Source organism: Euwallacea fornicatus, chromosome 5 (assembly GCF_040115645.1).
Source record: "Euwallacea fornicatus isolate EFF26 chromosome 5, ASM4011564v1, whole genome shotgun sequence".
NCBI lineage: Eukaryota > Metazoa > Arthropoda > Insecta > Coleoptera > Curculionidae > Euwallacea > Euwallacea fornicatus.
The window spans coordinates 543,433-557,735 of NC_089545.1; the positions used below are offsets into that span (position 1 = coordinate 543,433).

The window sequence follows — 14,303 nt, forward strand, 5'->3', positions numbered from 1 at the left end:
AGTATTATAGTATGAAGATTGTTTTTTAAATCGGAACTGTTGATTCAGGTACTAAAACGCTACGTGACAGTTATTCTTCAAGGGTGACAAGATGGCGTCAAGAAGAATGGGGGTTCCCATTCGAAAAAAAAACGAAGTTGTGCCTTATCAGCAATTCCTCGAAAAATCGCGGCGATATAACTTTCCCCTTTCATAATATCACCAAATGAACCGACGACTGCAGCTGTCAAATTTCATCTTCAAGCATAAATATCTCCAGAACGGTTAAGAGTAAGCGTAAAACGTTCCATATAAAAGGTGTTCAGAATTCATCGTAAAGTCCAGAAATGCAATGAAATATAGGGCGTTCCGTTTAAAATAAGCGAGTCGACATCTGCTTCCGGTATAACCGGAAGGGCCGCCATCTTGAAAATATTTTTAACGCGCGTCCCCCAAACAACCTAAGTATATCCCCGCATTTTCAGATTTTTCCAAATTATGCTTTTCCCGCAGCCGATCGAGGGACTTCCCGGAGGACCACCCTGGTTACTGCAGCGTCAGCTGCACTGTTCCTCGGCGGGACCTTTCGCCCACACCCTTGCTGGTCCATGGACGCGAAATTCAACACGGGATGAACTAGACGTGCGCTAGAACGTCTACTGCTATGTCTTCGACAAAATTCACATTTGGCCTGTTTCTAATGCAAAAAGGCACCGTTAAACCACGTGCAAGAGCCGCCGAGACGTTTCTCGAAACGCCGAAAACTCATGTCGTTGCTACGCCAATGCATAACAGTACCCCTACCAAGAAAGGCATTAGAGTTATGCAAGTGCAGGTACCTACACTATGAGGGCGAAGGCACCCCCATAAAGTATGTGGCACCCTGCTTCTAATTCAGTTCTTTTACACAAAAGGTGCACTGGGGCGGATTTAAATATTACGTTGGATTGTGTAAAGGTTTCTCTTCTATTACCCTTAGGGATTAACTTCGCATGACTTTTTTATATGATACGAGATAATACTGACGTTCCATGGGTTAGGCTTCGTGTTGGCACCCTGAAACGAAATCTCGTGGCTCGAATCGAAGGAATTAACCAACGAAAACGGGGGGGGGGGGCATGAAACCTGCCACCATCTAATTCCTGCGACGTGTAACTTCAAAATGATCCACCAATTCAACGTCCATATCTTCACCAAACGTTCCACTCGAAGCTTTTAAATAAAACATCGCAATAAATCTGGAAAAGAAATCGGCGGCGCACACTTCCAGGACTTTTCCCATTTCCAGAGGCCCTTTTATGCATAAAACGTTAGGAGACAGGAGAGTTGGCATTAAAACAAAAACGACAGATTTCATAAAAGAAGAATATAAGCAAGATCTCCCACGCATCTTGACCAATAAGGGGCATTTTCAAATATCCCTTTATAGCGCGTTTTTCGATCTTGCATAACCCCCAATAACTGCCAAAGATTAGAGTTTATTGCAAGGCAGCTTTTGTATTAAATTATGGAGGATCGGGTTACGACTGTATCGAGGATTGTGTCCTGGCCGGCATACAAATGTCCGCCTTATAAACCAAGCAAAAAAAAATACCTCGTACTTCGTATTTCATTTTTACGAAATTCAACGACCGGATCCTCTTCTTATTGAGTCCCCGTTGACAACGGAGCTGCCCCTCAAAGATGTGCACGCTCTAATAATCACGTCTTTGGTTAAGTTTTGAAGACAACCACAACTGACTTTCGTTACCTGTTGTCTTCAAACCACCGCCCCGCTGTGATGCAATGAACAAAGCATCAGGTCCAATTTTCATGGGAGTGGTCGATTCATTTCAACCACCTTGCATCTAAAATGTTAAATCTGCTTACAATACCCTCTAACACCCTCTGTCCAGACCTGAATCCCTTATAGGAACAGGGCCGGTCGTGGCGCCCTTACATTTTCGACCTAGCTTCGGGACCCGACACCAGAAGCAAACTTGCCATCGATATTTCGACTAGTCGACAGGGAAACGAGGAAAATTCTCCGATGATATTTGATGCGGTTTGTGGATAACGTCGAAAAGTCCGAAAATAACTGACTCCGTCCCTGTAACAATGTTCGTTATCCTGGTCTATGAAATCTGCTATATAATTGTAGCCCTTGTCCCAAAATCATGATAAATGTGAGCAGTTTATTCTCCAATGGAACCTTCTTACATTAAATTAATGAAGCTAAAAAAGTTTTACTTCGCGCAGGTAGAAAAAGATTTAATTTTAGATATTTTAGTGACCTTTTTGTTGTTGCATTGTCTATTGGCTCCGATTGTGAGAGTTGAAAAATGTTCCGTATTTTTCCCCAGGATGAACGGCATTTTTGAGATGTTTAATCGATCGAGCGATACTTCTGCTCACCCAAAACCACCCAAGGCTTTCGGGAGCGTTCCTGCAAAAAGAGCTGGTACCACTGGTACCACATCGAAGTTACGCTTTAGCGCGAAAGGGGGAGCCGATAATCGGGAGAATCCGGAGCTGCTTCGGTGAAAGTGTTTGTTAACGGCTCTAGTCCACGAAAACTGGAGTACGTTGGCTAAAATATCATAAATAATCGGAGTCACTTGTAAATTTTCCAGCAATGTGCAGCAATTTTCAATAAGTCCGGGAAAAAATTGGACGCGAACCAGGTGAAATCTTCCACGGTCTCCCCGGTCCCAAATCGAAAATGGCTGTAGTGAATATCTCGGAATCGGTGAAAAGTGCCCGCCGTTGAGGACGAGGCTTTGTCGCGGGTACTCGCACGTACCTAGCGTGCGTTATTTCGTGGATTGGCCTTCGAAATCTCTTAATGGAAAGCTGCTAGACTCAAATACTTAGCATTATTTTGCCGGCGTAAGCTCATACATATCAGGTGATGAAATAGCCGCACGTAGGCACCTTATTAAGGTTCCTAGTGACTCAATAAGAAAAATTACGCCGAATTTTAACAAGAAGTTTCACGTTGCCTTTTTTGCTTATTACGAAACACCTCGGACAGTCTAAACAATCACATTCGTAGATACCCTAATTGTCGTTTACTATATGCATAGCGGAACTTAAAACCACATGCATCGGGTTATATCAATATTAAGCAGGTGTTGGGAATTAGTAAGCAAAACAATTTTGAACGCTCATTTTGTCGAAGGTGATTGTGAAGATATCGAGATCAGCAAAAATTTCATTAAAGAAAGGGGCCAAATGAACTAGACAAGTGAGAAATGTTGGGTCAGCGTTCTGATAGCTGCTCTTATTTTTGTCGCCCCCTCCTGACCTACATTTGTCAGCTTACATAAGAATTACAGGAAATATCTCGAAACTTACCGGTACCCCAAGGTGTGAGGAGTACGTTTCCTGCTCGTCGATAGTAGCGAAGGGCAACCTCGATGTCATGGTCTTTTCAGACCATGGCACCTCATATTGGTCCCGAAACCATTATCTATGTAAATTCGTCTCTGATATCGCACATCTAGTTCGGTTCACATTGGGATTCGCACAGACACAACATGGAATTTTGATTGAGTTCAGACCACCGACTAGGTCATCTTAAGGTTTCTATGTGGCTTCTTCCCCTAGGGTCTAAATTGCAGAGTCATATCGCATGCAGCATAATTTTTATGTACACGAAACACCGGGCACAAACACTCTATGCTCTATATCGCGTTTGTGCGAAACTGGAGCAAACGCACACATCGATAAGGGGCACAAATCACTTAATTCGATCAATGTCTGCGGGTTTAACCGGGCCTTGATGCGATTATTAATATATTTATTTAAGCCAGAATAAACACTGTTCACATATGAACAAACGTCAATCAGGAGCACCACCTGGACGTTCGCCCTTTTTCGCAAAATTCCGCAGGACGTCGCGGCGCCTGACGTCAGAGGCGTCTAAACATCGATTTTAGGGAACAAACCAGCTAGCCCAGTTTCCCTGTATAATGAACGGAGAGGGGAAACGTGCATCGAACGTGCCTAGGAGAGAGACGGAATTTCGATGACCTTGTTAAAAGTGTGTTTTTTCGGCCTACATCTAGAAGATAGAAGTCAGTTTATTTTTGCAGAATGAGCTATGGCTCTATTCAGGCGCCACATAAGCTGGCAGTGCTCGGCAATGGAAACATTTTTTCCATTCAGCCAATAGGACATGACAGGGCGAATTTGCTTTCCTTGTATTTTAGGGGTCTTTTTGTATACGTTGCTGTATTTGTTCAATTCCTTGGAAGTTTGCCGGGGAAGGAAATATTTCTTTCGTTCGTCGGAAAGGGATATATGTTATCTGATTAAACTTGACGATATTAATGCTCAGACTAAATGGCACACAGCTAAAGTAATTGGAGAGAGCTGAAGTTCTGGGGCGGGAAGTATCGACACTTAGAAGTTGGAAGTAGTAAATTGACCTCGGTGTTTTTGGTTTAGTGCGGCACCATGAGTTGTCGACGTCGCAGAGGACAATGCGAAGCAAACCGCGTTGAAATAACCTGGATTTCGATGCTCTTTTGGTGTCCGAAAGGTGTACAACAACTGCCGTTTTAATTTGGAAAGGTAGAAAAGGACCTATGGGGCGACGGACACGAAACAAGACCCAGAAGAATGGGGGAAGCGAAAGAGGAAGCATCTATCATCGTCGCTATTTGATCTGGTTTGATGATGGTAACATTAACAGAGAGAGAGAGAGAGAGAGAGAGAGAGAGAGAAAGAGGAACAATAAGGAGAAGTACATAACCAAATTGCTCAAATTGAGAAGAAATCAGTGACGTCAAGCCCAGTTACGATTTTGCTTTTTTTTTCTGACTGCTGCAGCAAGCCAAGAAAGATGACGACGATGACTCTAAAAATGGCTCTTATTACGTTTATTTCGAAGGAAAAGAGGAGAAGGAGAGTACGCTTTTGATGTCTTGCAATTTTTCGTTGGTAATATCTCGCTGGAATTGGTGTAAAATTCAGCGTCTTCGGCCATTTTTCAAACAATCCATAATGTCAATTTTTACGATCTCTCGAAATGAATTTCCGAACGGAAAACGAAACTCAAAGGAGCGAGGCTTCGGAATTATTTAATACCCGTTCCTCCTACAAAAGGCACCAAGTTTAGACAAAAACAGCCGCATAAGCGTAAAATACAAGTTTCCCTTCTTTTGTCGAGAACGAAAACAAGAGAGCAATTCATTTTCCCGCTCGAATCTAATGGCTTCCCTGGCAAATAACGAAAAATTTCTTTTCCTTGCTTTGGCCAAAACTCACTCGTAAATTTTAAGTTTTCTTTTGCTTCATATAATTCGAACATAAATCAGAGCAAATTTTGTTTTTTCCCAATTTCATTACCAATTCAAATCGAGTAACTCAACGATAACTCATGTGGTTCACTTGGCATTCACCGGAAGTTTTTTCTTTCCTCGGGAGCTCTAAATGCCTTTTATTGATCTTTGATAGTTTACTTTTGTATTCCTGCGTTCGCGTTCAAATCCGCCATTGTGGAATACTAATATATTTGTTCCCTCAAGCATTACATACCTACCATGGAAATCTTAGAAGATCAATGCTTAGGGTTTCATCGATCAAATCCAATTACGTCACTCATTCAAGGCTAATCCGAAGCGAATTAAATTCGACGATTAATTCTGCGGACACTAAATAATAGATATCCACCTAGAGCCTTATTACCTTACCCGCAGATCTTCTAGGTCAAATGTCAGGATTTCGGATCCCTAAAGGATATCTTGGGATTATATATAATCGATTGGTTAATAAATAAAATCCATGATCCCATTATCGCCGAGCCAAAGACCAAATAAATTTTCCGGCCCGCTTATCCAATGCCCGAAAACCTACAAAGGCCCTTTCCAGAGAAAGGTGGGAGGCTCGTGTACGCACGTCGATATTGCGAAGTGTTTTCTATTATTAAAAGGTTCGATACAAAAGGAAAGTAAAAACAGGATTTCTGGCGAAATGTCGGCATATTGTTCCATAAAGATGTATAGCTTATATTTGACGGCATATAAATGTGAAAACGGCTTTTTGAATTTGAATGGCAGGTGGTTAAAGTGAGAAAGGAAAAGCGATTCCACGTTTTGATAGGAATCACCGAAGTCCTGCACGAAAAAATTTTGAAGATACCCCGAAGTACCACAACTTACTAACAATAAAATGGCGGATAATTACCTGTAATTTCGGTTAACACTCTAATCTGGCCCATTTGATCGAGGCAGTGAACGTGACAGAAATTACGCCTTTGTTTCCCAGGTTTTTGATCATGGAAAAACACTTTGACCATGTCCGTTTCTATTATATTACACGACGCAGGATTATTAGTTGAAATTGAAACGTCCAATTTAGCATTTATCCTAATTATTTATTTCCCCTTTTTTACTACGTTGTAATGTGAGAAATGGCCCTTTTGTAAGTGTGCGGCCCCAAATGTGCTTTATGACCCTATCACTCCCTCCCTCCGAAAAAAAAAAAAAATGAATGTGTTGGCCACTTAAATGTACGTCTTTGGGACGCGCATTACCATCTTCCAGGTAAAGCAAAATGGGATTCGTTTCCTAATGGTAATAAAAAAGCACTGAACGCCATTTTGGAATGATTTTTTATGGCACCATAAAATAATAAAAATCTCATCTAGCGTAATCAATATCCCTTTTATTGTAATGCGAAGTAAAAAAGTAAATTTGGTTTTTATGCCTCCAGACCACGCCTTCAGTTACGGCCATTTTATTCCTCGCCGTGAAAGATTGCCCTTTAAAACGAGGTCTCTGATATTTTCGAAAAAAATAAAAGGTGCTGTCTTGTCGTCTTAAGTAATGCGACTGAATATTAGACGGGAGCAATGGAGAAATGGAGCAAGAAACAACGGAGGCATTTGTGCACGGCAAGAAAACAGAATGTATAACCACGAGGTAAGGAAGGGAAAGAGGATAAAACATCGAGGCCAAGGAAGGGAAGAGGGTTTTATGGTGGCAATTTCAACATAAAAATTAGTAAATGCCTAATAAACTTTGCCAGATCAAATTGGGTGACTTCCGGATATTCGAAGGTACGGGGCAATTGAGGCTGTTCTTCTAAAGCGTACTTTCAATAATGGAACCCTTAGGGTCAATAAATTAACGTCCCGATAGCCTTGCTAACTGGAATATTTGCGTACCTTCGCTTACAGTAACCAATTGGTTAGTTCCTTCGTTTTATTGTCGGGACACTAATATATTGGCCATTAAAACGTTGTTTCTTAAGGAATATTTTGCTTTGAATTCGATTCACGTAAACAATCTTTGAGTTTGATTTGAAATTCCGACAAGTGGACTAATGGAGGTGTATTTAAATACGACGTAATTGGGGTTATCAAAAGAGTAGTACCTAACCGTCTGGGCCCTTACGATAGAAGAATGTTACATTGAGACCAGATTGGGGTGTTCTGAATTCCCAAGGAATTGGGAAAGGTAAGGGCACAGAGCCCAACAAGCAAACTAATTAAAACTTTTATATCGTTGAAACGTGAAATTTTTAGAAATGGCCACGGACGAACATATAAATAGTATACATAATTATTATTTTATATAAATAAATAACGTATTATTTAAAAATAGATTTCGCAAAAGTCGAATAAATTGATCTATCGGAAAACTCCCGAAGGAACAAAAATTCACGTGAAAGGGTAAAACTCTCTTCGCGCGGAATGACGTCACAAAGCGGTATGCTCGGCATCGAACAGGTAGCGCGACACACAATAAACTAGAGATTACCGAAGAAATTTGGAGTTAACAAGTCTACCTAATCTTTTTATTACTTAATCATTCGTGGCAGTTTTCAGGTATTTGGTACGATATATGTACACGTATATAATTGCCCATATGAGTAGAACTATCGGGCTGAAGTGGGACACACAGGATTGGAACTATATAAAAAAAAGCTCATACATAGAACTGGCATTGAATGTTTTTTTTTTTTTTAATAATTTTCTTAAATCTTTAGTGTTCTAAAAATCTCTCAAAAAAAAAAAAATCTTGAAATTCTCGAAATTTCCATAACTTAAACGTTCCTCAAAACTCGAACATTTTTTTTCTTTTTTGAAATTTACGAGACAATTTCGAAAGCAAAACTAAGTTGTCCCACCAACCGCGTACAACGGGCAACTATCGAGAAGACGATAGAAAAATTGAAACTTGAAGATCTAACTAAATAACATAACGACAAAAATGTCCAATGTATCATCGACTCAGCTGAGGTGACTGTAAAAAGATATAGATAAATTAGGAGAGTGCACGAAAAGGATTTACCGATTGACCACCGGTTTTCGGTCAATCGCACAGAATTGGGCAAGGAAATAAAAAAGTTGCGCTAAAGAAAATTAATACGAGACCAAATCTATATCAAGGAAAATACTCATACATAAATAATATTTTCCCACACTTTTTCACATATTTTTTCGTCAAGTCCTAATGGACTGCGCGCTCTTCAGAGATGACCCCGTGCCAGTTTTTGCTATGCGCTAACTTTATAGAATATTTAAACTTTTGAAAAACCACTTTATATCAGTTTGAGCGATCGTTAATAACACAACCCCGGAGGGCAATATTTTTCAATAAGCCTCGAGAAATGATTCAAATCTATTTTTATACACAGAATCCAGTATGAATCCTTCACCCCCTGTAGGGGTAAAACTCTAGCAACTAGATTGCAAGTGACTATCGGAGTACAGGGACCCAAAATCGATATGGTTTGTTTTCGGCAGGGCGAAGGACTGCAATAAGGGCGGAAGAGAGCGATATTCACGCGTACAGAGTGGAAGCGAGGTCGGGGGTTAGGGGGAAGGATTGCGTATGGTACGCCATGTTACGATTTGAACCGCACAAAAAACATTTTACACATGAACATTGCAAGAAACTTACGACCGGTCTTACGGTTTTGTCAATATGCGCTCCACTACCGGCATACGTACGAATTTGATGTGATTTCTCCCTCAGTTTTACCCCTCGGTGGTGTCGTGGTGTTGCTACACGTGTGAGTATATTTTTCCTTTAAAGAATTTTGCATGATTTTTGCTAGTTAATGGTCGACGTTTTTTTTTTCAAAAACACCAAGTGGCAAACATTTAGAAAAAATCATAAAATCTGTTTCGTGGGTAAGTTATAAACAACTGAACTCGCTATTCATCGTTTAGTTAAGCTTGAAATATCTCTGCTGCAATCACCCTAAAAGCTTCTAAGATCGGCATTGAGCCTTGGTTGACGGTCGTAAGACTGAATCAGTTATGTATATCTGACACGGATGTGCACAAAAAGAAGTCGGTAAATCAAAAAAAGGAAGTGGTGCATTTAGAGCCAATGTAGGAACGGTCCCAACCATAAACCCTGAACTTGGTAGCGACTCGGTCCCAATGGTAGCAGACAGATTTCACGGTTTTTCGTAGGATATTGAACAAGGGTGTTTTTTGAAGAAAGTTTTATAGCTTAAAATCCCCCTTTTCGAAGATTTTAAGCAAATTTTTGATGATTCCGTTGCGAAAATTTTTAAAATTTTATTTCTCGACGTTTCAAAGTATCCCAAGCGGTCTTCAAAATGTCAAGTTGGGATTACAGGAGTTGCAAAGTTGGTTAATTTGTAAGAGATTTGTCATTTTATTAGACCTTTTGTACCGCTATAAAACCCCAGAAATTTCAGTACGCCAATTTCGGTGAGTCGAAGTTAAATTATTTTCCTTAATTTTTCTTTTTCCTCGTTACTGAAAATGATAAGCATATTCTCAGTACAAGATTGTCCAAATTAGAGGTAAAAACTGGCCTTGGCTCAAGTAAATCTCTTTATTAAAAATTCAAAATACTTTTCTTATACAGTCCAATTTAGCCAAAGTTCGGAGTTTTATTTACAAAGGATTTTCCTTACTTAAATATTCTAGTAAATCAACTGCTCCGATTAACTTAAATTGATTTCCTCTCCTTTTATTTATATATCGTGAAATTGATTTTCTCACAAGTTACAAAGAAAAATGACTTATAAGGGCAGTTCTTACAGCTGCAAGTTGGGAGTCACACTTCGTTCCTTCTTACCTTTAACCTTTTTTTTTCTAAAAAATCTAGAACTATCACATGTTAAGATCGACTCGGTTACCCCACACCAGGGGGTCAATAGCCGCCCCCTTGTACTAAGAAATAGGAGAAATCCTGCTGTGTATTAACGTCCTTTACTGCGTATTACTGCGTTCCGGATTTAATAAACTTCCCGCAACCGCATTTTATGTTCGGGACCGAACATTTGTCCCGAGATTTAGCGAAAAATTTCAAAAATTCGGAAATCGTCCCTCCCCTTCCTTCAGTACCCCGACCTCTGAGCAATCTCTCGCTGCTCCTGAGCCACAATGGAGCAACGAAATTTGTCCGTTGTCGTTCGACAAAAAAATGGAACATTTTAAGTAAAACCACCCTCCAATGCCTTAACTTTCAAGCGGTGCTTTTGCGCTTTTGGAGACGGATCGCCGCAACGAAATTTGCAGCTTTAATTCTCAAACGTGATTGGTAAATCGTCCGAAATTTTCATGTAAATTAATCCGACGTAAGCGAGAATCACAGGGAGATATGTGCCCGGGGGCAAAAAATATAATAAAATAAGCGTCCGCGAGGCATCACACCCTGGCCCCCGTCGGGGCATCACATCTCACCCCGAATTCTACGTTCCGAGCAACAGAAACATGACAGAACCTCAAAACTGGGTTAGTGTAAAAACTCATAAAGCTCTTCTTGGCTGAGAAGCGCCTCATAAACAAGTTGCCGCTGAAAGACATCCGAAGGTGCGAAACAAGCGACGATCGAAGTAAGGCAAGCCAATGCATCGTGCCCCCATGCATGCAAGCGGTGCGCCGCTGTTGTCGTTGTCCACTGGCTTTTCTCTCATTCTCTTTTGCCGAATCTTGCCCGATCGAGAGCAGCCATGATGGTTGTAGGTTAGAGTAAGTGCCACCGAGAGCAAGTACGCTCAAATCCTAGTAGGCGGTAAACGCGGCAGGTTCACGCGCAAGTGTACGCGCTAAGGACTGCGAGTTGTAGCGATAGCGATTGTTTCAACAATTGCAATCGGCCCCTTGCACTCTCTTCTCGGACGTAGTGTGCGTTGTTGCGTTGTTTACGCGATTGTGCTGTGATTGGATTGCTTTTGTTTTTTCCCTACTAAATGGCGCTTATTGTAAAGTGACCCTCTTTGGAGGTTTTTTTTTTTTTTCTTTGTGGACTTGAACTGTGAGTATTTCCGTCACTACGGTTTTTGTTTCATTGGCCCTTCTTTGTACGTGCGTTGCGACCTACCTCAATGTGGATGTCACCTAATTTTTTTTTAACATTTTTTTTTTTACTTTTTCGCCGTCAATTGTTTTTATCAGAGAAAGTGCATTTTTTTTGCCATTTCACAGCTCGACCGAGCCTTCGCCGTGTACGTGGCTGCGAAACAAAAAAAAAAAATGCCCTTTTCATCCCCAAAACGGGATCCAGGGGGATGTGTCTGTCATTCGCCATCAATTAAACTGCATTAACGGCGTATTGATTTTGCAATTATTGGTAACCAATCACAGGGAGAATTTTTCTTGCGCCGCACAAACGTAGTTTTTAAATGGGGCTTTTTCTCTCGGCCGCTCTATTTTTGCGCATATCCCGAATTTTTGCCATTGCGCGCCATTGTCCACTTACTAATTTTTAGTGCTGTATTGATTTTATTTATTTTAACGTTGCTGCCTCGAACGAAACGCAATGGGAAGGAAAACCCTCGAGATTTCCGCGTTTCTTCGGATCGGAAAAGCGACCGGTCGTATACCGGGCGTCCTGAAAAAGTTGTGTCACATATTGTGAGTGGTAACCTCGATTGTAACCGGTAGTAGTAGTAGTAGGACGACAATTGTGCGATTGATGAGTCGCCGCTGGATTTCGACCAAGTAAACAAAATATTTTTTTTTTTTTTTTTTTTTTTTGGTTGCGTCAATTTCTTCTGCAAAAGCCAAAGGGTAAATCCCACGATAAATGCACATAAGTGTAATTGCCCCGCATCAGTACGTACAGCCAATCGCGTTTCACTTCTCTTAAGTTTGTGTGCTCGTCCAGATCCGAAAAACTGTTCGCTCGTTTAAGATGAAGAAACGCAGATAGAATTCCTACGCCTAACGAGCGAAATTGAATATTTTAGATTTGTTCTTCTTCAGGGCGAGAGAACGTTTACCGCATAGTTTAGGTGATTTCATCTTCTAGGCCAATTCGAATCTCCACACTTAGTACCGAATCACAACCGGTACTCAATGAGGTACACATTAGGCACTCCCGTGAATTCCACGCTTCCGCTCGAAGTTACAAAAATTGTCCATGAATCTAAATTCCATGAAATTCGCTTAATTCCTCCTTTTTGGTAAGCATTTATAACTTCTGCATACTGAATACTAAAGAGTATTCTTACATTTGAAAGTGCTACGTTGCCCAAGGAGTGGCGAAAATAGCATTTGCTCTCACCAAGAGAACAAATTTACCAAATGAGACGAAGCCGAATTTGGTAATGTTCTTGAGTTGCGGCAAACGATTTTCGGAGAATAACATTGTTGTTCTCCTGCGATCACGTTAGATCGAAATCGATAATTAAATTATTAAACAATTCAATCGTGCACGTTGTGCTTTGACAGTACACGCAAAATCAACGAAAACGGGTAATGATCAATTCAGTTGCTAAATAATTGCAGGACCGCTCTGTTGTCGTTGCGCTCGACGCTTACACAACAGAGAGAGAGAAATCATTCAGTTTCTGTCATCTGTCACTCTGCTTCGTGTCACGACACATAAGTCACCGTTATCAGATTTGGATTCTCAAAATACGCTACTCGCGTACTTCCAATTACCGGGAATGGTGAACTGTGTTTACGCTTTACTGTCAGCGTTACGGGATATTCCAGCTCTCAGTTACGCCACGGAAGTAACAGCTCTATTTTGACTGCGATAAACCTCAGTTCTTCAGCCGTCTTCAATTGCGCGTCTACTCGCAGGAGCTGAGGGATGTTTAAAATTATCTCTGTTGACTGCGATAAAACGCGGTGTTTCATCAACCTTCAATTGGAAGCGTCTGGTGATACTCACCAGAGAATTATTAGCATATACGCATTAATTTGGAAGGAATCAATCCTCCACGTGCAACTATTGACACAAACTTCGTTATACTACGGCAGCGTTTTTCATTGCACTGTCTACCGACCATTGACATATACCACGCCCATTTCGAAGTAATAAATTTGCGAAAATTTTCACCCGTCTTAATTCAAATAAATTCTTCTTGAAGCCACCCCCAGCTTCGGCTTGTCGCGAAGAACAAGCTGGGAATATGTTCCTTTTCGATTTTTCGAAACATTTTTGTCACGTGAAAGGGCACCCCACATAACATTTCGACCCGGCCTTACGGCAAGTAGAACCCACATGGGGTGAACTGCGGCGAACTGAAAATGTCTGTCTGAACGCCTTCGTGTCTAAATGGCAAACATCTGGTATCCTGTTTCAAAAGTAGTTAGATGCCGAGAGGTATGATGGAGTATAAGGCGTTATCTGCGATTGAGCTTGGAGGAACTGCCGACGAAATCCTTCCTTTTGGGATAAAAGCACATATGAAAATCACGGAATTTCCATAATGTCGTCTCAGTTAATGTAAGAGTTAACGCCTACCGGCGCGGTGGTGGCCCACACTCATTGGCTCGTCCGACTCGTTCAATTTTGAAGTTATTTCTTCTGTTATTGATGGAGGTTGTTATGTTGGTAGGTCAACACGAGTATAAAATTCCCAGCCGTACCCCGAGGAGTGCCCTTGACTTCCCGAAGTCAAGTCGTTGCTGCGTTGCGTTCATTTAGAGTCTCGTTCCGTCTCCAAAACGTAGAAATCATGTCGACGGAACTTTACCATTCAGACGCCCTGGATAAGGTCGTTTGTACCTGACAACAATTCGGAAGACCCTGTTTTGGGTATTGTCCAAGAGTTGCCGGACGTGCAATTAGCGGCGCTAGGGGCCCACCTTGTTAGCAGAAATTACCTACGGAAGAGGTTCAATGCTTCGTGCAGTTTCACGATCGACAGCGAAGGAATCGAGACCGGAAAGCGCTGAAATAATGCAATTTACGCTTTCGGAGAAATTAATGAAAAAAAAAATTTAATTTAATTTAAAAAAAAATACGTTCGGCGGCGGCTATGGGATCAGCCGTCTTCCATTGAATGGAGACTTTCGACTCTTGAATTTCGAAGAGGTTTGCGATATTTTCACGTTAGTTCTTCTGGCGTTCGAATTTTTGGTACCTAACTGGCCCAAAAATGGTATATCG

General features: G+C 41.2%; 2 protein-coding genes across 12 annotated transcripts in view; one reads left to right on the plus strand and one right to left on the minus strand.

Moving 5' to 3' along the window:
• Positions 1-3,819, minus strand: part of Ca-beta (Ca2+-channel-protein-beta-subunit) — a 41,158-nt gene extending 37,339 nt beyond the window's left edge. For 4 of the 7 annotated variants that reach the window (XM_066281904.1, XM_066281895.1, XM_066281894.1 and 1 more), the window contains exon 1: positions 3,316-3,817. In XM_066281904.1, the coding sequence (XP_066138001.1) occupies positions 3,316-3,384 (69 nt within the window). In that variant the 5' untranslated portion in view covers positions 3,385-3,817. Of the gene's footprint in view, positions 1-3,315 lie in introns of all 7 variants that reach the window. The other 3 variants (XM_066281888.1, XM_066281887.1, XM_066281889.1) reach the window with 2 other exon arrangements.
• A 5,046-nt stretch (positions 3,820-8,865) lies between these two features.
• Positions 8,866-14,303, plus strand: part of ab (abrupt) — a 29,381-nt gene continuing 23,943 nt past the window's right edge. Inside the window, exon 1 of one of the 5 annotated variants that reach the window (XM_066282593.1) lies at positions 8,866-8,985. The gene's annotated coding sequence lies outside the window, so the exon portion shown is untranslated. Of the gene's footprint in view, positions 8,986-10,769; positions 11,292-11,687; positions 11,900-14,303 lie in introns of those variants that run through there. The other 4 variants (XM_066282598.1, XM_066282595.1, XM_066282592.1 and 1 more) reach the window with 4 other exon arrangements.